The following is a 25743-nucleotide window of genomic DNA, read 5'->3' on the forward strand; positions in this document are numbered from 1 at the left end:
CCCTACTCCATCAGCTGAGGTCTGTTTTGAACTGCTGATAACCCACCGTAGGACAATTACATTTTTCTGAAAGTTCTTTCACCCAAAGAACAAAACTCTCCCTCGGCTCTTAAATGAGCGGAAGGCTGTGCTAGTGAACAGTAAAGGAACAGAACACACAGCAGGTAGCAAAAAGCCTTCAACCACACATAATAGTGGAGGATGCATGGATCACAAAAAGATTCTTGGTATGAGAACTGGCGTGCGACAAGAATATCCCTATCTTCACCCATGAAATGTTGGAGAGGATGACAGTAAGGGGGGGAGGGCGGGCAGGAATCTGGGGAAAGACGGGCAACAAGAGATGGAATGTGGCACTGGATTGGTTTCTTGGTCCATAATTTACTGATTATTTATTTGACGTATTTTTATTCCGCCCAAAACTTGCGTCCCTGGGCGCTTATAAGGGAAGCTCCAGTTCCTCAGAACATATTCACAATGTATGGCTCAGTCCTGCAGCATATACTAATCCTGAGAGTGGGGGAAGGATATCACTGAGTAATGCAGCTATTTCAGACACTGCACCAAGTAATACAACTATTTGGGTTACAGAAGGCCTGTGGCTAAATGCTGAGAATTAACCATTTTCGGTTTGAAACTGGGAAAGGGTTTAACGGTTAGATGCTGGAATGGTCCTCCCTGGGATCAGCAAAAAGCCTCACTAACTGCAAGGCAGAATTAGATACCGCGGGATAGGGGCGTAGCAGCAAAACCCCCACAACTCTCCTCCTTTTAGGGATCTCCGTGCATGAACATCTCTGCCTATCCCCTGTCCCAGGCTGGACTGCACTGATTTGAAGACAGGATTTGTCACCCTGATGCCATGACCGAAGCAGTACAATTCTTGCAGGGATGGACAGCGGTCAGGCAGGGTAACGTAAAGTATGCCATCAAGTCGATTTCGACTCCTGGCACCCACAGAACCCTGTGGTTTTCTTTTGGTAGAATACAGGAGGGGTTGACCATGGCCTCCTCCCGCGCAGTATGAGATGATAGCCTTTCAGCACCTTCGTACCGGCAACCTTCTGCTTGCTAGTCAAGCATTTCCCCGCTGCGCCACTTAAGGTGGCTTGTCCCCTTTGCTAAGCAGGGTGTACCCTAGTTTGCATTTGAATGGGAAACCACGTGCATGGGCACTGTGACATATTCTCGTTCGGGAATGGGGCCACATTGGGAAGAGCACCTGTCTGCTTACATACAGAAGGTCCCAAGTTCCCTCCCTGGCAGCATCTCCAAGAGAGGGCTGAGAGAGACTCCTGCCTACAGCCTTGGAGAAGCCGCTGCCAGTCTGCGAGGACAATACTGAGCTAGATGGACCAATGGTCCGGCTCAGCATACAGCAGCCACCTATGTTCCTATGAGGTAGCACCTTAACAGTAATGCATCTCCACTCAGAAGTCCCTTTCTCCTGGGGTGGCCAGACCTCCGGAGCCTTCAGACCCTGAGGCTCAGTGGGGAGGATTCTAGGAGGCAAGGGGCTTTACAGGCAGCAGATACTGGGGATGGGGAGTCTGGTGGGGTAATAATTTGCAGAGGCAGGGGGAAGAACCTGGATGTGACTGGTGATGCAGAGCTGAGCAAATAGCAAAAAAAAATCTCATCGAGTCAAGAAGAAATGGAAGCCTCTTTGATTCTGGCACCATGTGCAAGAGAGCTTGAGATTCTCCCTGGGTGTCAGAAGTCACCAGGGCTCAGGTTGAGACTCCGTGGACGCTGCCCCTTGTGGCGGCTTGCTGCACTGCAGCAGCTGTTGAGTCCTCAAGCCCTGAGCTGCTGGCCCATCAAGACTGACAGGAACAGAGGAAGCTGCCTTCTGCCGAGTCAGACCCTTGGTCCATCTGGCTCAGGACTGTCTACACTGACTGGCAGTGGCTCTCCAAGGTTACAGGCAGGGGTCTTTCCCAACCCGAGATGCCGCCAGAATCTGGAGATGCCGCCAGCAGAGAGCAAAGCTGGGGCCTTCTGCATGCAAAGCAGACAGATGCTCTTCCACTGAGCTATGGCCCCATCCATGAAAGGGGAATATCTCACAGCATCCACGTGTAGTCGCCCGTGCAAATTTAAACCAAGGTGGAGCCTGCTTAGCAAAAGGGCCAACTCGTGCAATGCTACCACATGGCCGGTTCTCCTCCTTTTGCAATAGGAAGGATATAAGAGCTCCTTGTCCCTAGTAAGTTGGTCTGATTATCAAGGGCACTTGGTCCTGGTCTGCTAGGCTTGGCTAGTCCCCGATCCCAGCGTGCTGACGGAACACACTTTCCTCCTGGTTGTCCATCCAGCTTCCAAGCTCTGGCTCCAGCTCCTGTTTTGTTCCTCCTTGTCCGCCCAGCTCTCCTGGCCCTGACACAGGGCTCCGCACTCCCCAGAGATGGCTGCCCGATGGTTGGAGATTCCTCCTGCTGGGCCCCACAACTTTCGGATCGGCTAGGTACAAACCCACAGTGGACATGGGCTTCAGAATGGGGCGCACGCCGCAAAGGCAGGGATTCCGGAGCGATAAAAGCCCACACCGTGAGCTGGCGAAGCGTTTGTGCCAATCCAAGCAGGTCCCCAACTCTCTTGGCAGGCGAGGGGACGGGAAAACACACACAACTAAATATGATTTCACTGCAGCAAGATCGGGGCTGTGATAAAGATCCAGAGGAGAGAGGGAGAGAAGGCCCCAAAAAGAGAGACACGTCAAAAAGACCAGATCTCACCCGGCTGATGTTATTAAGAGCATCTCAGCCGCTGACGGAGGGGCTCCTTCTCATTTGCCGCAGTGCTCCTCTGCTGGGAACTTACGGCGGCTTGTGCCTTGCCTGCCCAAGGTGACCTGACTTGTTTAAACATGCTCCCGTGTTGGCTTCCAAGACGATGAGCAGGGGGTGCTCCTTTGTGCTCTGAATGAGATGCAGGGTTGCAGCCAGCAAGGTATGTTTGGCAAGAGAGCAAAAAGAGGCGCTGGGAGAGCAATTAAGCCTTTTTTAAGAACAAAAACAAAAAAACAGTGACATGAAAAGAGACTGGCTCGCTCTTGCCCAGAATGGCAACTGTTCAATTTGCTCTCCCCCCGCCGCCGCCACCAATCTTTCCCTTTATGTTGCCTCCCGGCAATCGGGGCTTGGAGAAGAGGAAAGCGGAAGGCAAGTTCGGCTGCCTCTGAGCCGAGGCTATTTACTTTAATTAGCCTTCCATATGATCTTCAAACAGCAGGTATGGCGGGGAAAGCACCCGGTAGGAACTTTGCATAGGAATATCTAGCATTTCCACCTTACGGCAAGGCTTTCAGTGCCGGCTCAGGAAACCTGACCTGCAAGTTAAAAGAAGCTTGGAGCCAAGGTACCCGGTACGCTCCAAGTCTAAACGGTGGCTGCACAACTCCGGTCCTCCAAGAGTTGTTGGACTACAACTCCCATCATCCCCTGCTGAGAAAAGACGAGCCTTTTGAAGTGGTGGTTCTCTTATATTTGGCACGCGGAGAGCAAGAGTGCTTTTTGACACAGTGCAGCATTGATCTAAGGAATTCTTTGCCGTGGGATGTGGTGGTGGCCACCAGCTTGGATGGCTTTAAGAGGGGCTTAGACAAGTTCATGGAGGACAGATCTAACATTGGCTACTAGTCTGGTGGCTATAGGACACTTCCAGCCACTGAGGCACGATGCCTCTCAATACCAGATGCAGAGGAGCAACAGCAGGATAGAGAGCATGCCCTCACCTCTTGCCTGTGGGCTCCCCGGAGGTGTCTGGTGGGCCATTGTGTGAAAGAGGGTGCTGGACTAGATGGGCATTCTTGGGCCTGACCCAGCAGGGCTGTTCTTAGGTGTGGGCTCCCTTTGGGGACCGAATCTGAGATGAAAAGAGATGCTGGAAGGCATCATCTCACACTGCGTGGGAAGAGACGATGGTCAACCCCTCCTGTATTCTACCCAAGACAACCACAGGGCTCTGTGGGTGCCAGGAGTTGACCCCGACTCGACGGCATACTTTACCTTTAAAACGACTGCACCTTGAAATAGAGAGAGAGAAATAAAAGCAAGACTGTAAAATCAATGAGATGATAGCCATAATTGAAAGCATCTATATTTAAAAGGATATTTAAAAGGATAAGAACAGAGAATATAAAAGGCAAAATAAAGAAGCGGAGAGGAACGTAAAATAAAGTGGCTAAAACAAGATGTGTAAAATAGGTCAGCTAACTGGGAGGACTGAGCGGGCAAGTAAAACAGTCAGTAGTTAAAAACAATACAAGGCTACACACTGGCAATACATTGTTGTGATGTTTTAAACTTTTTGTTTTTGTTTTAACCAATGTTTTACTTTCTGTTTTTATTTTGTTGTAAACCGCCTAGAGACGTAAGTTTTGGGCGGTAGAGAAATATGCTAAACTAGCCAACCCGCACAGAGCATCTATGCGCTCTCTGGGGGCGTGCTGTTCCCCCACTCCAGCCGCACTCTCTCTTGCCCCCGCCCCTCCCCCCGCCCCACTCTCTCTTGCCCCCCTCTCCCTCTCTCCTGGCCCCTCCCCCCTCCCTCCAGCCCCACTCTCTTGCCCCCTCCCCCTCCCTCCTGCCCCACTCCCTCTTGCCCCGTCCCCACTCTCTTTGCCCCCTCCCTCCTGCCCCACTGTCTTTGCCCCCCTCCCCCTCCCTCCTGCCCCACTCTCTTTGCCCCCTCCCTCCAGTCCCCTCCCAGACTCTCTTCTTACCTGGGCAGCGGCGGGTCGAAAAGTTTCCCTCTGATCCCGGCCTCTGATGCCTCCTGCCTCCAGTGGCTCTTCCATATCTGGGACGGCCAGGTCAGGCCGTCCCGCCACCTCCCGCCGCCACCGCCACTCATACTTGGGATGGCCTGGCCAGGCCAGGCCATCCCTCCACCTCCTGATCGGTCACGCCGCCGCCACCTCTCATACTTGGGAAGGCCTGGCCAGGCCAGGCCGTCCTGCCGCCTTCGCCTCCCGCTCGGTCACGCCGTCGCCTTTCATACCTGGGACGGCCTGGCCAGGCCAGGCCGCCCTGCCACCTCCCACCACCAGGTTGGGCCGCCATCGCCACCACCTCTTCCATACCTGGGACGGCCTGGCCTGGATAGGCCAGGCTGTCCCGCCGCTGCCGCATCCCAGCAGTCAGCCAAGCCGAGGCCACCTCCTCTGGCCGTTTTGCGGCCTGCTCACACCGCCGCCATTTTCCCTTCCCCCTCTCATCTCAACTCTCGCAGCTGGGCGGGCCCAGGAACTCTCGCAATGTGTCGCGAGAGTTCCGCCGCCAAATTCCTCAGGACACGCACCGGCTAAGAGAATTAATTATATAGATAAATAAATACATACACACACACCCCCACACACATTACAACAATGTAAATAATTCTCTTTCTGCCTTCTGCTACTTGCTAAGGGAGTTACATCTTATTATACAAACGGTGGCACGGAATTCGGCCACTGCAAAAGTTCTCTCTGATTTCTATCCTGCCAACAAAGATGGCAGGTTTGAGTTCTAATCTGTCAACAAAATATTTCCAATCGCCTGGTAAGCACTGTTCCCTCTAAGGCGTGCGCATGTGTGCACTCTCACACATTTTCTGATGTCCGCTCAATGGATTTTAGATCCCGCTCAGGTTGAATCAGGGAGGCCCCACTCTGAAAGCACATGCGCGCACACTGCCATGATACTGCCATCCAGGACCAAACTCATTCCGCACACAGACGAAAAAAATTAGAGAGAACACTGCTGGTTAAAATGACAAAAAATGACAAAAATACATTACGAATGCAGACAGACAATAAAATTTCCAGTCCAAGTGGTTGCAGGTTTTAAAAAGCTGAGGGTACAGGAACTACTGTTATTTTAGGGACATAGGAAGAGAGGATGCAGTCTTAGTGAGTCAGACCCTTGGTCCATCTAGCTCAGGGCTGCTCACCTTCGGCCCTCCTGCAGATGCTGGTCTACAACTCCCATAAATCCCTGGCTATTGGCCACTGTGGCTGGGGATTATGGGAACTGTAGTCCAAAAACAGCTGGAGGGGGTAAAGTTGAGCAGCCCTGATCTAGCTTCATACTATCTACTCTGACTGGCAGCAGCTCTCCAAGGTTGCAGGCAAGAGTCTCTCTACCAGCCCTTCCTGGAGATGCTGCCAGGGAGGGAACTTGGGACCTTCTGCAGGCAAAGCAGATGCTCTACTTCTGAGCTACAGCCCCATCCGCTAGAGGAATATCTTGCAGCAGACAGCACTCACATGTAGCTACTCATCTAAAGGCAAACCAGAGTGGACCCTGCTTAGCAAAGGTGACAATTTATGCCTGCTACCGCAAAGTTGGGTCCCTTCTAATAGGTCAGAGCTCTCCTCCCAGGTCCACGCCTGCATCTGATGGAGTCCGTCAACTACAGGAGCCTGTCTTCTTTCAACAACACCATTTCCGTTAGTCTCAAGACTGGACATTGTCAAGCTGACCGAGTAATGGCTGGAGCACCCAAAGCAGACACGCTGGTGGACGCCTGAGGCCACAGGAGGTCAGCTACAGTCCCTTCGGTTGCTCCAGTTTTGGGAAACAGCGGTGATTGTGGCCGGCTTCTGCCAAACATCAACAAACCAAGGAGGGTTGGAGTGAGACACTGCTAGCATTTGGTCCCCAAAGGGAGCCCACAGATAAGAACAGCCCTGCTGGATCGGGCCCACAAAGCCTATAAGGTCCAGCACCCTGTTTCACACAGTGGCCCACCAGATGCCGCTGGAAGCCCACAGGGCAGGAGTTGAAAGGGGCATGCCCTCTCTCCTGCTGTTGCTCCCCTGCAACTGGGATTCAGAGGCATCGTACCTCCGGGGCTGGAGGAGGCCCACATCTACAAGACAAGTCACCATTGACATAAATTCAAGGACTGGACCATCTCATGGATCACAGAAGTTACCAGGACCAGATCCATGAACCCAAAGATCTAGGACTTTGTGCTCCAGTGTGAGAGCTTTTAAGACTCAGAGCATACCAAGAAAGCATCCCCAGGTTCTAGAGTGGTTTCACGCACCTTGCTGGACGATGGCTTCCCATCGCCATGGCCACCTATAAAAGCTGTGGCTGGGGCAACACAAACCTTTTTGGGATCTGGCTGGATTATTATGGCTCTTGGATTCAAATTCGTGCCATTCTCTGGTTCACAGCTTGACCCTCAGCAATGACTCCTAGCTAGTGACTGCTGGTTCCTAAGGTAAAGTGTGCCGTCAAGTTGGTGTCGACTCGTGGCACCCACAGAGCCCTGTGCTTTGCTTTGGTAGAATCCAGGAGGGGTTGACCATGGCCTCCTCCCGCGCAGTGTGAGATGATGCCTTTCAGCGTCTTCCTAGATCGCTGCTGCCCAATATACTACCGGCGGGGATTCAAACCGGCAACCTTCTGCTTGTTAGTCACGCATTTCCCCGCTGTGCCATAAATCCAGATTTCTAGGACTTCACTCTTGTCACTTCGAAGGCTTCTCTTCCCTGCAGGGTTTCCTATTTGTCCAGGTGTCCATTACAACAGCGGGGTGGGGGGGGGGAGAGGAACAAACAGCACCTGAATGGCTGCTAAGCAACCGGCCACATGCTTGGCGTCTGTGCCTAATGAAGAGAGACATCCATTCTGAAAGTGTGGCAGAAAATTGTATTCACATTAGCGGAGTATTAGCGGAGTATTACTCAGCTAATGTGAATTGCATTCACATTAGCGGAGTAAATGGCTAGGTAAATAGCATTTCTATTTCATCAAAAATCTGACCATCAAATTTCAGAGGGATAGCCAGCCTGTTACAGCATACACAAAATGGAATCCGGTGACACCTTAAGGACCCGGCACATTTATTGTAGCACCTGGAGCAGGACAATAGAAGGGGCATTACCTGTCCCTTGTTGCACATCCCCTGACCTGGCAGCATGGCGGTGGTGATGAGCTACTCCCAGGTAGCAGGTGGGCAGGATTTCCAAGGAGGGGGAAGGAGCAGAAGAGGAAGTAGAGGAGAGGAACATGCTGGGCCAGAGAGGCTCCTCACCTCTTTCCCACAGCAGCAACCCAGAGAACTGGCAGAGTGGAAGTCGAGGAAGTCGAAGAGAATGCTGGGACAGGGAGTCTCCTCTCCTCTTGCAGAGCAGAAGTGGAAGTAGAGGAGGGAGGAGAATGCTGGGACAGAGAGCCCCCTCTCCTCTATTGCTGGTCAATGACCAAAATAAAGATATCTATCAATCTATCGATCTATCTAGCCTCCTCTCCTCCAGTCAATAACCTCCAATGACCTCACCGTCACCTCCAATGACCTCATCTCCTCCAGTCAATGACCGAAATAAAGATATCCATCTATCCTCCTCTCCTGTGGACCTCCTCTCCTCCAGTCAATGACCTCCAATGACCTCACCGTCACCACCAGTGACCACCTCTCCTCCAGTCAAGACCAAAATAAAGATATCTATCTATCCTCCTCTCCTCTGGACCTCCTCTCCTCCAGTCAATGACCTCCAATGACCTCACCGTCATCACCAGTGACCACCTCTCCTCCAGTCAAGACCAAAATAAAGATATCTATCTATCCTCCTCTCCTCTGGACCTCCTCTCCTCCAGTCAATGACCTCCAATGACCTCACCGTCATCACCAGTGACCACCTCTCCTCCAGTCAAGACCGAAATAAAGATATCTATCTATCCTCCTCTCCTCTGGACCTCCTCTCCTCCAGTCAATGACCGAAATAAAGATCTCTCTCTCTCTCTCTCTCTCTCTCTCTCTCTCTCTCTCTCTCTCTCTCTAACTATCCATCCATCCATCCATCCATCCTCCTCTCCGCTGGACCTCTTCTCCTCCAGTCAGTGACCTCACCGTCAACTCCAATGACCTCCTCTCCAACAGTCAATGACCGAAATAAAGATATCTATCTATCTATCTATCCTCCTTTCCTTTGGCAGAGCAGAAGTGGAAGTAGAGGAGAGAGGAGAATGCTGGGCCAGAGAGCCTCCTCTCCTCTGGCAGAGTAGAAGAGGAAGTAGAGGGAAGAGTCGGGCATTGGGCTAGAGTGTCTCCTCTCTTCTTCTCAGTGGTAATGGTATTTACCAATCTGGTGAGTTAGCAGGCAGGAATTTGCCACCTCCCCAAATTTACCACCCAGCGTAGCTCGCTTCAGGTCACTGCATAGGCGGGCTGACCCTGTGTGGCCGAAGCTTTCGTGGACTAGACTAGAGCCAATCTAGTTCACTGAAGCCTCTGATGAAGTTTGTGAAAGTTTATGCCACCATAATTAGGTTCGTCTATAGCAGGGATAGGCCATGTGCGGCTCTCCAGATGTTGCTCAACTACAACTCCCGTCAGCCTCAGCCACAATCTTTTACAGCTGGGGATGTTGGGAGTTGTAGTCCAGCAACATCTGGAGAGCCAGACATGGCCTACTCCGGTCCATAGTCTTTAAGGTTCCACAAGATTCCTTTTTATTTTATCTGATTATTTAGGCGCTTGGGGGCAGTGTTCCCTCTAAGCTGTGCGCATGTGCACGCGCTCACGTGGTTTTTGATGCCCGCTCAGTTAATTTTAGATCCCACTCAGGGCCCCACTCTGAAACACACTGCCTGGATACTGCCGCCCTGAACAAAACTCATTCTACCTACAGATGAAAAAAATGAGAGAGAACACCATTTGGGGGTGTTGCACGTACATTGTGTGTTTTTTTTAAAAAAGATACCCAGCTTTCGTTAAGTACCTATAGCTAAAATATGTAAATTAATTCCAACTCTCCAGCTCATTATATATTGCACATTTCCCCCCTTGTGCTAAATAAGAAGCTTGCTGTTCTTGTAAAAGGTTTCACTGTTCATTTACTGGGGAAAGATAGCAGGTAGTGCATACATTTCACTTTTGATAACTATGAAGGAAAACATGTTGCTTATCAATTGCATGACTATTCTCGGCAAACTATCATCCACACTCCTGTCCTTTTATCTAACAGTTAAGAGTGCGAAAGAGGCCTCTGCTATTTTCATGAAATGCAATGCCTGTTAAGGCCATATCTGCCTTCCATTGCATCTACGTGCAAGCTTTCACTTGCAGCCTTAAAAAAACGATGAACCACAAAGAGTTTTCCTTTTTCTAAAAAAGAAAGTGTTTGCACTGTCTCACCAGGTCTAATCCTCCAGTTCCTCCACGCATAATTTCTGCTTTGGTGCTACCCAATCCACCATAAAATTATAACCTTGGAATCAAAGAGCAAAATATAGTTTGTCAGACACACAGCTGCACAAAGGGCACTTTTCAGTTCAATTCATACAAATTGACCCCCATTCGGAAACCATCTGAACTATGACACCCTTGCATTTCAGACTCCCAAGGAGAGAAACTGGCCATTCTGCAGTTTCGTAAGAGTCTCGGACCAGGATATACAAACAAATCACATCTCCGATCAGGTGAGATCTTCAGTATAGGTTGTTTTCTGGGGTGCCCCCATCTCCAGAGGTTAGGAAGGTAGCTATCAGAGACAGAGTCTTCTTAGTGGTGGCACCCCACAGTAGACTCCACCCCTAAGCATTTTCACCAGGCCACATCAACATTATCCTTTAGATGTGTGGATTTCCATAAAATATCGGCAACATCTCATTCTTAATCAACCGGCCAACCTCACAGGACCACAACTCCCAGGGTTCCATAGTCACATCTAACTTGCTGAGGGGTATGTTCCCAAGATGCCAAACCCAAGGGACGAAAATGTGCAGAGAATGGTGGTTCCGGCCACAGGGTTTTACATCCCACCTGCCAACTAATTTTCAATATAAAACTAGTCGGGGATAAGTGCTGGCAACCTGAGATGCTGGCATGGAGGGATTTTGATAAACAGTCTGGGACTAGGATATCTAAAAGGATGTGTGCTGCGATGTGAAGCCCCCCACATGCTAAGCTTTTTCAGAGGGCACGCCTGCTCACTGTTTCCCCCCTTCACATCTTTTGGAGCTTCACCTGGAAATCTGGTTACCCCACCTTGCAAAGGCAGTCAGCTATAACCCTGCAGACAGACCGGCTGCATCTACTTCAGGAAACATAAAAGGAAAAGGAGATGTCTTCCAATCTCCTCACTTTACAAATCTTGCATACTAACCAGACCAACAACCAAGACCGTGCATGATGCACCATGGAGTGTCTTTCTGTAGAAACGAGCTATGTACTCAATTTCCCCTCACAGTCATATTCTTTTTCTTAGCCGAGTCGAAACTGTATGTCTCAATCTATGCCTTTTATTAGGTTTCCCCTCTTTTTTCAGTCATGGTTTCGCTCTTTTTTTAAAAAAAAAAAACAAGCAATATCAAAAAAATTACCAGCACAACACAACTGATCAATATCAGAGAAGTTAAAAGGTTACCCAACAAAATCAAATAACACTGATAATTTAGAAAGGAAAAAAGGTGGCAAAATTTAAAAAAAACAAAACAAAACCCCAATTAACTCCTTATACATCGTAATTCTCCGAAGAAGAATCTGACAAAAATGATGAAAGCTTTTATAGAGAGGTAAACTGGGAGAGATGTAGTTACCTAACAACAACTCAAACATTATAAAATTGCCAGTAATGCATTTGCACAAAATAAATGATATTCAGATTGCTTTTATACAGTGACAAAGCCAATTTATGGAGCCAGAACAGTTTCTCCAAAGAGCTTTTTCCTGGGTGCATCTGCTCCAAATGCACTCAGTGTGTATCTTCTTTCCCCCCAATTCATCTATTCACCTGCTACTAGAACCTAGTGACTGGCCATGTCAATTTCTCAAGTGGCTGCTGCTGCATTCTCAGTGATGAGAGCGGCAATTCTCTTATATATTTTAACATGCTGAGTTCTGTTTATCAGCCGGGCCTGTACCAAAGGCACCAAGAGGTCACATCATTTAGAAACAACTGCTTTTAAAAAATGTGTATAGAAAATCATATTTTTTATCGAGCCATACTTTTTTATTCCTTTAAGATACATTTTAATGAAAACTCTGGCCTTGGATAACGATTTTACCATTGAGCACTCACAAGAATTCATTCAAAGCCCTGAATTCTTTGCCGGCATAAGCTTCCCTTTCTTCCTAGGTATTGGCCTTTTTTCTCCCTTTTATCAACGAACCTACTTTTACTCCAACCCCTGCAGTTGCGAATGGAGCCATAAGTTTTGGATATCCTGCAACTGGGCTTTTTAAAAAAAAAAGCTTTCCAGCCAAGGAGAAAATAGCCCGTCCCTTTGGGATTTGACAACTTCTCTTGGAGACATTAAGGAGAAGGCTAAAACCTAGAAACTTCATGCCTCAGGGTGTTTTTCACAGACAGCTTTTCGTTTGCATCTCCTCCAGAATGGAGGGGGTACGTTCACATATCAGCCAGATTTACCCCAAGACCCTATGAGTTATCAGGGGGTATTTCACACACAATTCAGGTTTTTCACAGCGCGTTAGGGTGTAGCCTGGTTTATATCCAGGGTTTTAAGAAAAATCCACTTTTTACATCGGTTTTTGGGGGCAACTTCAAACTCACAGTGAACTCACGGTAAAAGCCTGCTGCCTGAAAACCCTCCAGGGGGACCTGGCAACCCTAGAGATTCCCCGTTCTCCCTTTCCTTGATGGAGCAAGGCCAACAGCTTCCATGCCTACCTTGGTCTCAGTCCTCCTCGTGGTTCCATCTTCTGAAGTCACAATAGAGACATGAGAGGTCGGGGTGCCTGGATCTTCCTCCACGGTAACAGTCTCCTCTACCATTTCTTGGGGCTCCTGCATCATTGCTATAGACGTCTGGTTGCTGGGGCTTTGCTCCTGAAGGAAGAAGGAGGGATTGGGTTAACACTTGGGTAGGGAGCTTGACCGGTGGAGCCTGAAATCACAGGTTACGGTTGGGGGACGCTCCAGCCGAGGGGAGGAATCCCGGGGAGAGGATCGCCTCCGCTCCACTGGACTAGGGGCCAATGCTTGGGCTGCTCAGAAAGGTGCTGATTCCAGTTGGGCCATTAGCCCCCCCCGCCCCGCCCCCCGGTATCATTGCAGCGAGGGCCAGTGGGCAGGGCCCAACTAAGACTGGGGAGACGTGGGTTCAAATCCCTCTTCAGCCATGAGACTTGCTGGGTGCCTCTGGGCCAGTCACTTATCTCTCAGCCTAACCTCCCTCGCAGGGTGGTGGTTGTGAGAGGAAACATAACCACGTACAGTGCTCTGGGCTCCTGGGAGGGAGGGAGGGAGGGAACCCTGCTCCCACTCCACCTTCTAAGCAGCAGCACAAACCAAGTGTAGGAACATAAGGAGCTGCCATATACTGAGTCAGACCCTTGGTCCATCTACCTCAGTATTGTCTTCACAGACTGGCAGCAGCTTCTCCAAGGTTGCAGGCAGGAGTCTCTCTCAGCCCGATCTTGGAGATGCTGCCAGGGAGGGAACTTGGAACCTTCTGCTCTTCCCAGAGCAGCTCCATCCCCTGAGGGGGAATATCTTACAGTGCTCACACATCCAGTCTCCCATTCAACAACAAACCCTGTATACACCCAAGTAGTGAGATGTGGACCATCACCTGTTGAAAAGCAACACCACTTTCGGGCCCACTCTGTGGGAATAGCGGCAGCCACAACAATGAGTTCCTCTGCCACCATTGCACTGGTAGAGAGCTGTCTAGCAAAGCTTTTCTGGGTGGCCTTTTACACCTTGCTCCTCCAGTGGCCAGAGCACACTTCTGTGGCCCATTGTGACCAGGCTGCAGAGCATCTTGCAGATAGAATCACTTGCATCCATTACCACTTGGACTTCACATCAGCAGTTCCTTTGGAAACATCCTCCTTGCCCAGTTTGATCCTAACCATCTTGAGAGATGAGTCAGCCTGAAAGATGGTAGTGGCCCAAGATCCACCCCCCAGGAAACCTCATGGCAGGGTGGGGATCTGAACCCAGGTCTCCCTGATCGTCGTCGGACTCTCCAGCCTCCACACTACACTAGTCCTCAGGAGGGCTCTGGGAAGATCTGCCTGTCGACCAGCATCCAAAGGAGGGTCCTGGCCTGACTTTGGCTGCACTGCCAGGAGTCAACGTCAACTTGATGGCCTGCTTTACTTTACTAGAGCCTTGCACTGCTCCTTTGCACGTTAAGAACATGAAAATAGCCCTGCTGGATCAGGCCCAGGGCCCACCTAGTCCAGCATCCCATTTCACACAGTGGCCCACCAGATGCCCCTCAGAAACCCATAGGCAGGAGTTGAGGGCATGCCCCCTCTGCTGCTGTTGCTCCCCTGCAACCGGTATTGAGAGGCATCTTGCCTCTGAGGCTGGAGGTGGCCCACAGCCACCAGACTAGTGGCCGTTGATAGACCTGTCCTTCGTGAATCTGTCTAAGCCCCTTTTCAAGCCATCCAAGCTGGTGGCCATCATCACCACATCCTGTGGCAAAGAATTCTTTTTAGACTGTGAGCCCGTTGGGGACAGGGGTCCATCTTTCTTATTCATTCATTCATTCATTCATTATTTCTGTGTAAACTGCCCTGCGCCATTTTTGAAAGGGCGGTACAGAAATCGAATACATCCATCCATCCCACAGATTAATTGTGCACTGTGTGAACAACTGCTTCCTTGTGTTGGTCCCCGCCAGTGTGGGCCCGACAGGAAGCGCCCACCCGTGCAGGCGAAGGGGTCAGGGGGGTGGCTTCTCCTGGGTCACCCCCAATTCTTGGGCTGGCCCTGCACATGCCCTTTGTTGGATGCTGAGAATAGCGGAGTACCCTTCCCGACTCCAAGCCTTTGGGCAAGCCACAAGTCATGAAGAGCAACCCCTTCGAACCTTCAGTAAGCTGGCCTCTTTTCCCACCCCCCGCCCCGTTAAGGAGGCACTCTGAAGGGCAGCAATTAAAAGAGGCAATGAACAGCCAACTAAGAACAGCAATCCAGACGGTCACTGAGTGCTTTGAGAACTGGGTGGTGGGCCAATCAGTGTATCTCTCCCGCAGTTCCACTGGGAAGCCAACCCACGGAAACGAAAGCGCTCCTACACAGGTGGCGAGCGTAGCTGCGACTTGCTTCACCGCCAAGATCTCGCCTTCTGCAGAGTCGGTGACATTTCAATAAAGATATTGCATTTCAGCTCCAGGAAACACCCGGGGCCCGCTCTCCAAGTCGCTTCTCGTTTTCAAGGACACCCATCATTCAAACCTGATTTAGAAATTGTCCCTCATTACCCTTGTGAGGTCTCCAGTGTACGCCACATGCTCCTCGTCTCCTAGGCACACCTGCAAACACTGGCTGGATTCCCATGTTCATTGTCTGCTGGTAAAAACCGCTCCCCAAGGTATTTTATTTTGGTACCCATAATGCTCCCGTGGCGAGCTTCAGACCATTTATGTACTAGGGTTGCCAATGCTAATTGAAGTGATGGATGGAGATTCTGCCCCCCGCCACACACACACACACCACACACACACACCGCCCGCCCAGTATTTTTAACTGGCGGCTCTGTGCACCTGAGACAGGGCCACCCATTCTGCCCCCGTGCAAACACCCTTTCTGCCCTCTTTCCCTCTTCTTTTAAAGCAAGAGGGCAGGAGAACCTTTTTCTGTCTCGCTGGCACCCCAGGATTCTGCTGCTGCCTTAGGTGACTGCCTCCCCTCGCCTCATGGAAGGGCCGCCCCATCTGCACTTAAGACAAAAGTGGGGCCAGTGATTTACCAGGAAACCAAGACATAGGGACTCTCCGTGATGAATTAGGGAAGCTGGAATACCAAACCTTTATTTCAAAATCCAAGGGAGCTAACTGGAAAGACACAAACAAATCAACTGTTCTGCAGCAGAAGAGATGATGTTTGCAAAGGTGCCTTTTGGCTAAGCATGAGAGGATGCAGCACTTCTAATGCTCTTTGTTCAAGCTCTGCATGGGAAGAAAATGCTGCTTGTTCAGTGGGGTTTTATTTACAGCTGCAGCCTGACATTTTGAAGAATACTTGGTGTCGCAATTAAGGGCTTAGATTTTAACCCCGTGGGCAATTCTTGCTCGCAGACAGCTCAGACAATAAGCCCAGTCACAATGCCTTTCCCCACAGGCCTTGTACGAATTGGGACAAAAACCATCCCTCATATTAATGAGCCCTGAACCCTTTCCTCCCCCGCCAAATTGACACTCACACTGGCTTCCAGACAGAGAAATCTCTGCACATCACATCATAGCTGGAGACAGGGATGCTTTCACTGAGGGCACCCCCCAAAATCAGAGCATGCCTTCCCCCCCCCCCAAAAAAAACCCTCAACCTGTCAGTTACAGTCACGGGACTGGAAATAGTCGATCTTGGCGTCTTACACTAGGTAACTGAGCAAAGAGGCGCCTTTTCAAAGTGATGATTCTGTTATACTTTGCTCGGGGAGAGCAACCAGCCCTATCCAGCCCCAGCACAGCATCCCTCCAGTGGTTGTGGCTGCCTACCTTACATTTCTTTTTAGATTGGGGGCCCTTTGGGGACACAGAACCATCTTATGTACTGAAAGCCATTTTGACCACTTTTGTTGAAAGGCGGTATAGAGATCTTTGATGTACAGAAATATTCAAGAAATATTTGAAGAACGCATAATCCACTTGTGGAATTCTCTGCCACAAGATGTGGTGACAGCCAAACAACCTGGATGGCTTTAAGAAAGGTTTGGATAACTTCATGGAGGAGAGGTCTATCAACGGCTACTAGTCAGAGGGCTACAGGTCACCTCCGGCCTCAAAGGCAGGATGCCTCTGAGCACCAGTTGCAGGGGAGGAACAGCAGGAGAGAGGGCATGCCCTCAGCTCCTGCCTGTGGGGCTTCCCAGAGGCATCTGGTGGGCCACTGTGGGAAACAGGATGCTGGACTAGATGGGCCTCCTTGGGCCTGATCCAGCAGGGCTGTTCTTCTGTACAGGAGGCCCTCTTTCTTCACAGGGGTTCTGTTCCCACCTCTTTCCGTGGATAATGAAACAACAAATAAAGAAATGTGGGGATTGTGGGGTTGGGTTCCTAAGCTCTCCATCTATGCCCCCACACTTCAAAATCTTCAGATTTTTGTCCTTTTGTTAGGGTGATTTTTTTTTCCTTTGCACAAAACAGCCACAAAATGGCTCAGCGCCAGCGTTCCCTCTAACCGGGATTCTTCCCAGATGCTGTTGACTACAACTCCCATTATCCCCAAGCAAAAGCCATTGCAGCTGGGGATCCTGGGAGTTGTAGTCAACAACATCTGGGAAGAATCCCGGTTAGAGGGAACAGTGCTCAGCACTACAAAATGTTGGCCGGGAATGATGCCAGAAGTCATCTCCGTCCACTCAAGGCCACTGATAGGCGAAAATAACCCTATTTTTACCCCACGAGCATAGAAACTGGTTCCCTATGACTCAACCACAGATACGCAAAAATGCAGGTACTGGGACCATGAATAACGAGGGGCCCCTGTAGTAGAAATCATCCATCTAGCTTGTTACCAGGAGCCTGGTTAAGAGAACCTCATGGGGCCTCACAATGTTTCTTAAGGAAATGAGGCCTCTGACTCTTACATAGGAAGCTGCCATATACTGAATCAAACCATTGGTCCATCTCATTCGGTATTGTCTGCACAGACTGGCAGCGGCTTCTCCAAGGATGCAGGCAGGAATCTCTCTCAGCCCTATCTTGGAGATGCTGCCAGGGAGGGAACCTGAAACCTTCTGCTCTTCCCAGAGCGGCTCCATCCCCTGAGGGGAATCTCTTACAGGGCTCACACTTCTAGTCTCCCATTCATATGCAACCAGGGCAGACCCTGCTTAGCTAAGGGGACAAGTCATGCTTGCTACCACAAGACCTCCTGCTCTACGGCCTCGTACTAGGGTTACTTTGAAGCCAATGGGGCCACAAGGTCTTTGCCCCCATCTGTGGGGCAGCCCTGAGACAGACTGACGATTTCCAGAGAAATCTGTTCTTCCTGTCGGCTGTCTGTGGTATCAGTCACGGCACTGATTGGCTGGTTGTGGTGTCAATCACAATGCCACCTCCCCTCCCTTCTCACAGCAGTTTCTCCATCTGGTTAGAAAATGTGACAGCGGATTTAAAAAAATAATAAAAAAATTAATAAAGCACTGAAAAAACGATTAAGCAGACAAACTTGCCCGAGGGGCTTGGAAAACAAGCCCACACAAAGTGGGCAAGCTGACTGAAGCCTGGGGAGAGGAGGGGGAAGGAAAAGGTAATCCAATTTGGAGGCCGTAAGTGTGCCCTTTGAGAAGTGAAGCGGGGGCAGAGATGCCACAGCCGAAAACGCCCACACCTCCTCCTGTTCGCAAAGGCCCGCAGTCCATTTCTCGCCATAGGAGGGAAACTTATTATCACAGACTAGCAGGTGAAGCCTGCAGACAACCACCTCTTCGTTGTCAGACAGCAACACCATCTCCATGTTTCCTTCCGCTCCTGAGAATCCCTCTCTTTCTAAATAGAGTGCCCTTCCTACATGCTGAAATATCAGAGCTGCAGATATGAAGCTATTAAAGGTAAAGGTGTGCCGTCGAGCCGGTGTCGACTCGTGGCGCCCACAGAGCCCTGTGGTTGTCTTTGGTCAAATGCAGGAGGAGTTTCCCATTGCCTCCTCCCGCGCAGTATGAGATGATGCCTTTCAGCACCTTCCTATATCGCTGCTGCCCAATATAGGTGTTTCCTATGCTCTGGGAAACATACCAGCGGGGAATCGAACCAGCAACCTGCTTGTTAGTCAAGCATTTCCCCGCTGCGCCATATTACAAATGCACAAACGTCTTCCGAGCGGGGTTCAGTATGGGAGCTATTGGACTGCAGATCCCTTCATGGTTTTTCTAAATTCTCTTGGAGTAAAAGCTGCTTTTGTGGTGACAAACCCAAGGAGAATAATGGGGGGGGAGGAGAGGCATTTTGGTTCTTTTCATGTCCTTTTTGCAATTTTTTTTTTTTAAACAACAACTTTGTGTTGAGAATAGAAAATAAAGCTCACACTTTGTATCCAGGCCTGCCTGAGGGCAAAGCAAATCTTTAAAGCTCGGCGCTTATACATAAGCAGACTGCAAACTCGAGCACGCTGGTTTTAAATGAGCTCTGGAGCCCGTTTGCATCCGGCGATGGCCTTGAAAATGACAGTCCTGGGAGAACTGGGGACGGATCTGCATTCCTGAGATACCACACTATCGTTTGGAAGAGACTGCCCCCCAAGCTGGAAGATGAAATCCCTGCCTGGGTGCGGAGGCAGATTCTGCTGTGTGGGAAACCGTTTCCCGGGCTGTGTCCGCAAGCCACTGCATCATGGGAACATCGGAAGCTGCCTTATAGCAAGTCAGACCCTTGGTCCAGCCACCTCAGTTTTGTCTACACAGACTGGCAGCAGCTTCTCCAAGGTGTCAGGCAGGAGTCTCTCCCAGCCCTACCTGGAGATGCTGCCAGCTAGTGAACCTAGGATCTTCATAGCGGATGCCATGCCACTGAGCTATGGCGCTTTCCACTAGGTGGAATAACTTGCAGCCCTCACATGTTGGTGCCCATCCACATGCAATCCAAGGCAGATTCTGCTTAGCAAAATGGACAATTCGTGCTCACTTCCACAAGATGGAAGTTAACCCCTGCTAACTGAGCAAAGAGGCACCTTTTTAACGTGGTGATTCTCTTTATTTAGCAGGGGGAGAGCAACTGGCCCTATCCACCCCCAGCACAGCATCCCTCCAGTGGCTGTTGCTAGTGTTTGTCTTATTTTTCTTTTAGATTGTGAGCCCTTTGGGGACAGGGAGCCATCTTATTTATTTGTTATTTCTCTGTGTAAACCGCCCTGAGCCATTTTTGGAAGGGCGGTATAGAAATTGAATAAATAAATCATCATCATCATCTAGAAAATCAGCCATCACCAAGACCTGGCAATGGCTTAGGAATGGCAACTTGAAGAAAGAAACAGAGGGTTTGATACTGGCTGCGCAAGAACAGGCACTAAGAACAAATGCAATAAGAGCAAAAGTTGAAAAGTCAACAACAAACAGCAAGTGCCACCTTTGTCAAGAAGCAGATGAAACAGTGGACCACCTGATCAGCTGTTGTAAGAAGATCGCACAGACTGACTACAAACAAAGGCATGACAAGGTAGCAGGGATGATACACTGGAACATCTGCAAAAAATACAAGCTACCTGTAGCCAAAAATTGGTGGGACCATAAAATTGAAAAAGTTGGAGAAAATGAAGATGCAAAAATATTATGGGACTTCCGACTACAAACAGACAAACATCTGCCACACAATACACCAGATATCACTGTAGTCGAGAAGAAAGAAAAACAAGTCAAAATAATCGACATAGCAATACCAGGGGATAGCAGAATAGAAGAAAAAGAAATAGAAAAAATCACCAAATACAAAGATCTACAAATTGAAACTGAAAGGCTGTGGCAGAAAAAGACCAAAATAATCCCAGTGGTCATTGGTGCCCTGGGTGCAGTTCCAAAAGACCGTGAAGAGCACCTCAACACCATCGGGGCCACAGAAATCACCACCAGCCAATTACAAAAAGCAGCTTTACTGGGAACAGCCTATATTATGTGATGATATCTATAACCATTGACAAAAAAATTAAGCCATCCCAGGTCCTTGGGAAGGACTTGAAGTCTGGATAAAACAAACCAGTCAATAACACCTGTCTGACTGTGTAAACAAGAAATAATAATGACCAACCATTCACACCAAGGAGTGAAGTTCACGGCAAGACCAAAGAACTATTAATTGCTGAGCTAATGGATGTTAAGGTCACTCTGGCATCTCTTTTAAGAGATACAAGTTTGGGTATGGGGAAAACTTAGTAGAACACTATTCACATTGATAGACCCTGCAGTGCATGGGAGGAGAGCTGGTCTTGTGGTAGCAAGCACGAATCTCCAAGATAGGGCTGAGAGAGATTCCGGCCTGCAGCCTTGGAGAAGCCGCTGCCGGTCTGCGTAGACAATACTGGGCTAGATGGACCAATGGTCTGACTCAGTATACAGCAGCTTCTTATGTTCCTATGTTACTGGTGTCTATCTCATTTCTTTTTAGGTTGTGAGCCCTTTGGGGACAGGGATCCATCTTATTTATTTGTCATTTCTCTGTGTAAACTGCCCTGAGCCATTTTTGGAAGGGTGGCATAGAAATAAAATGAATAAATAAAATAAAGATCCGTTTCCTCCACATCCTACTGCACACAGTATAGCAACATTTTGACTCAGGTCAAAGAGGGTTGCAGCCAACCAACAGAGAAAGTGAGCAGGTAGGAAATGCTGGAGAAGCACAATAGAGAGCCAGCAAACAGTTAATTCACCACATACAATTTTCATCACAGGGGACAGGCTCTAATTCAGTCTGGGATAGCTTCAGCTTTTAGAGGGCCCTCTGCGGAAATCAAAATGTCTCCAAAGCCAAATTCAAAGAGAATTTCAGGGTTTCTCCCAAGAAGAGGCTGGATTTCAAAGAGAATTTCATGGTTCCTGAGAAAATCCTTAGATAGTACCTTCAGATCTGCTAAGTGCATCACTGTTGCTCTTATCTTTATTTGTTTTTTAACATTCATAGCAGCGGGCGGTGTTTGTGTGTGTGTGCATGCGGAGGAGAATCAGAAATGTGAGGAGGGACATGCAACCCTTTCCCATCATGCCACTGTTAGGGTCATGGCAGGAGAGCTGGTCTTATGGTAGCAAGCCTGACTTGACCCATTAGCTAAGCAAGGTCTGCCCTGGTTGCATATGAAAGGGAGACTAGAAGTGTGAGCACTGGAAGATCTTCCCCTCAGGGGATGGAGCCACTCTGCGAAGAGCATCTACGTTCCAACTTCCTTCTCTGGCTTCTCCAAGAGAAGGCTGAGAGAGATTCCTGCTGGCAACCTTGGAGAAGCCGCTGCCAGTCTGTGAATACAATATTGAGCCAGATAGACCAATGGTCTGACTCAGTATATGGTAGCTTCCTATGTTCCTGTTCTTCCCATTGGTGCCTATGGGAGATGGCTAACTATTTTATTCCTTCATTTTATCGAATATTAGCTAACTGTCATAATGAGGACAGAAGCAACATCTTTTACAAACTCTTCCCCTGCTCTATTCCAAAACAACATTTTGTTTGTTTGTTTGTTTATGTATTTATTTATTTCCCACTTCTTCAAACACATCTAGAACTTAAGAAGAGCCCTGCTGGATCAGGCCCAAGGCCTAACTAGTGTAGCATCCCATTTCACACAGTGGCCCACCAGATGCCTCTGAGAAGCCCACAGGCAAGAGGTGAGGTCATGCCCTCTCTCCTGCTGGTGGTGGTGGTATTCAGAGGCATATTGACTCTGAGGCTGGAGGTGGCCTATAGCCCTCAGATCATGATGGCTAACAGGGCGATAAACAGAACTCCTGTCCTCCAAGAGGCAACACTTAACAAACCAACTCCATCAAAGAGAGCTGGTCTTGTGGGAGCAAGTATGACTTGTCGCCTTAGCTAAGCAAGATCCGCCCTGGCTGCATATAAATGGGAGACTAGGAGTGTGAGCAGCACTGGAAGAGATTCCCCTCAGGGGATGGAGCCGCTCTGGGAAGAGCTGAAGGTTCCCAGTTCCCTCCCTGGCAGCATCTCCAAGATAGAGCTGAGAGAGATTCCTGCCTGCAACCCTGGAGAAGCCGCTGCCAGTCTGTGATGACAATACTGGGCTAGATAGACCAATGGCCTGACTCGGGATAGGGCTGCTATCCTATCAAGCAAAGAGCTGGACTGGCTCCCCACTTGGATATCAAGACCAGCCTCCTTTAAGCTACTCTTCTCAAGCCCTCCAAGAAAGCAGCCAGCCCAGTCAAGCAAGCAGAGATGGGTTGTCCTTAAACATAAGCTCCTCTGGCATGAGAGAGGGTTTTTTGGTTTCTGTTTTGTTTACTGATGCTATCTTATGCCACAATGAATTAACAGCTCGCTGGCCAGCTATATGTTCTCCTTGCCCTTCAAACAAAAGGCAAAGCCTAAGCACGCACATGCATACATATTTGCAGATGCCAACAGAATCACAGCTTGGGGTGAGCAAAAGGCACAGAGCCCGATCCCCAAACTCCAGTGCTACAGAGATGAATAAAGGGACACAGCGGCCACATCCCAATGATCACTGCTCAAGTCACACACCCCTCCATCACAGACAGGTTGTTGACCACCTGTCTTCATAGGAAAACAGGAAGCTGCTTTATACCAAGTCAGACCATTGGTCCATCTAGCTCAGTACAGTATTGTCTACACCAGGCCTGCTCAACTTGGGGCCCCCCCGCCAGCTGTTTTTGGACTACAACTCCCATCATCTCCAGCCACAGTGGCCAATAGCCAGGGATTATGGGATTTGTAGACCAACATCTGCAGAAGGGCCGAAGTTGAGCAGCCCTGGTCAACACTGACTGCCATCAGCTATCCAAGGCCACCTACCTGGAGATTCCTGGGATTGAACCTGGGACCTTCTGCATGCTAACAGATGCTCCTCTCCCCACCACCCAACAGGACCATCCCCTAGAGACTGTGAAATGATGGCAGAATCTCATGGGGGGATGCTCCAATTTGCAGATTATGTCTGGACGAAACAGCCTTTCTTGGCTGATCCACACTGCTGCCACCAGTGGTTACTGGGTGTGCTTAGGAGTCAACTTGGCTAGATGGGATCTCTGATAGAGATGGGACCACAGCTGGTGCCTGGCCTGGCCGCTCCTGATTCATGCCTTCCTGTTTACCTACATGAATGGATGGATGGATGTATCAGGGTCTTCGGCCAGCCAAAATACAACCCACAAGCAGATAACCATCTACAGCAAAATTAACCAGATTAACACACTTTGCACAATATATACATGAGCACATCTGCACTTAAAGAATTGGTTATTTACCTACATGCATACCGGACACAAGACACATCCACCCGCCCCAAGATTCAGATTCGAGAGATCCTGAAGAGGAGGTGAAACCTGAAGAAAAGCAATGCCAGCAATACAAACTAAGAACATGCTGACAGGGACAGACCCTAGTAAATGCACAAGTAGCACAAATGTCCACAAGCAAGCAACCCAGACGTCCCCCAGAGTGCTCCAAGTATGCCATCCAGAAAAAGTGGGCTATTGGCCCTCTTTCGAAGTTTAAAAAGGTGGCTTTTTAAAAATTTCCAAAATAAATCTGGAATTCACACACACACACACGAAACCAGTTCACCTAAAATGCAAGCAACTTGTATTGTCAGCACTGTATGGGCAGACCCTGCATTCTTGGAAGCCAAACACTCCCCACAATACTGGATGATCTATCCTTGTGACAGACAACAGAGAAGCTAATCACTCTCCATTTGTACAACATATATCCTGCTTTTTCCCTTTACTTAAATAAATGGCCTTGGGGGCTTTCATAAATACAAATTCACAGAGGACAGGTCTATCAATGGCTACTAGTCTGGTGGCTATAGGCCACCTCCAGACGCAGAGGCAAGATGCCTCTAAATACCAGTTGCAGGGGAGCAACCGCAGGAGAGAGGGCATGCCCTCACCTCTTGCCTGTGGGCTTCTCAGAGGCATCTGGTGGGCCACTGGGTGAAACAGGATGCTGGACTAGAGAGGCCTTAGGCCTGATCCAGCAGGGCTGTTCTTATGTTCTTAAAACATCCTAAAACCAATAGAAATAATCAGCACCAAATCCCAAGTCAATGGTTTGCCCAGAACTTAAAAAAAAAAAAAAAAAAGCTGAGCACACATAGACTTTTGTCAATGGAAAGGATTAAGCAAATGAATTAGGACAATTAGTAAAATCAACATTAGGTCACTTCCCAACCACATGAAGTTAACCCACAGAGGAGAGAGCATCGTACATTTATTTTTGTTTCTGTTTTGTTGTTTACGATTTGATGCACCTCTGAAAGGGAAAGCAAGCAAGGAAAAAATGCCCAAGACAATATTCCTCCTCCGTGTTGTCCTGAGAGGGCCGGGTTCAGAACGTGGAAATGGAGACCATCTCGCCAAGTCGACAAAGAGGGCTTTGATGCTGTTTTCGCCAGCCGGAGTGTTCTCCGTTAATGGACGAGTGGGCAAGTGGTCCACAACAATTTCTGATTGACTGGAAGGATGGATGCCGCTGAAGGGAGAGCTGACCTGCTGAACTCCTTTCACACAAAACCCGAAGGGCTGGAAGAGATCATAAAGACCTTTCCCAGAATTAAAAGCACTGATGGGGAGAGAATTCGGAGGTCCCGCGGCTCACCTTTCCGCCTCTCCCAAAGCCGCTTTTGGGGGAAAGAGGAGGAAGTTGTTAATGTTCTAAACTATAAGGAAAATAATACAGAGGAGGATGAGAACGACGAAAGAAATGCCGTTCACCCTAAGCTGCTTTCTCCTCTCCATTAGAGGAAGGGTAATGGGTTGTGCACTGCTACCACGCCAACTGCCCCGCCAGATCAGGAATGGCAATTTGTCATTTTGACAAGCGAGATGTCTCTTGGGGCGGCTTCGACACCTCATCTCACTTAAGAAGTTGTTTTTCTCTCCCCAACCGCTCCCCGCCTCCGGGAGTAGACAGACAGGGTGCAAAATGAATATGTTGAAACGTTAAATCACAACCGGCATCAAAGCAGGTTAAAAAAATATATATATAGTATGTTAATCGCTCCACTGCATTAAAAAGGGAACTTTTTAACATCTGCTCAACTTGCAGATGAAGACTGAAGAGCACCTGGTGACCTCCGGGAGAGAGTAATGACCCCTGGCTTTGATGCTGGGGGAGGGCAGGGGCACCGAGGGCAGATTG

General features: G+C 49.2%; 1 protein-coding gene across 23 annotated transcripts in view; it reads right to left on the reverse strand.

The window, feature by feature from the left end:
• Positions 1-25743, reverse strand: part of ARVCF (ARVCF delta catenin family member) — a 493848-nt gene that overhangs the window by 138752 nt on the left and 329353 nt on the right. For 20 of the 23 annotated variants that reach the window (XM_053279337.1, XM_053279338.1, XM_053279344.1 and 17 more), the window contains one exon: positions 12632-12790. In XM_053279337.1, coding sequence (XP_053135312.1) covers positions 12632-12790 — 159 coding nt within the window. Of the gene's footprint in view, positions 1-4726; positions 4801-12514; positions 12606-12631; positions 12791-25743 lie in introns of those variants that run through there. The other 3 variants (XM_053279357.1, XM_053279358.1, XM_053279359.1) reach the window with 3 other exon arrangements.

Source organism: Hemicordylus capensis, chromosome 15, assembly GCF_027244095.1.
Source record: "Hemicordylus capensis ecotype Gifberg chromosome 15, rHemCap1.1.pri, whole genome shotgun sequence".
NCBI lineage: Eukaryota > Metazoa > Chordata > Lepidosauria > Squamata > Cordylidae > Hemicordylus > Hemicordylus capensis.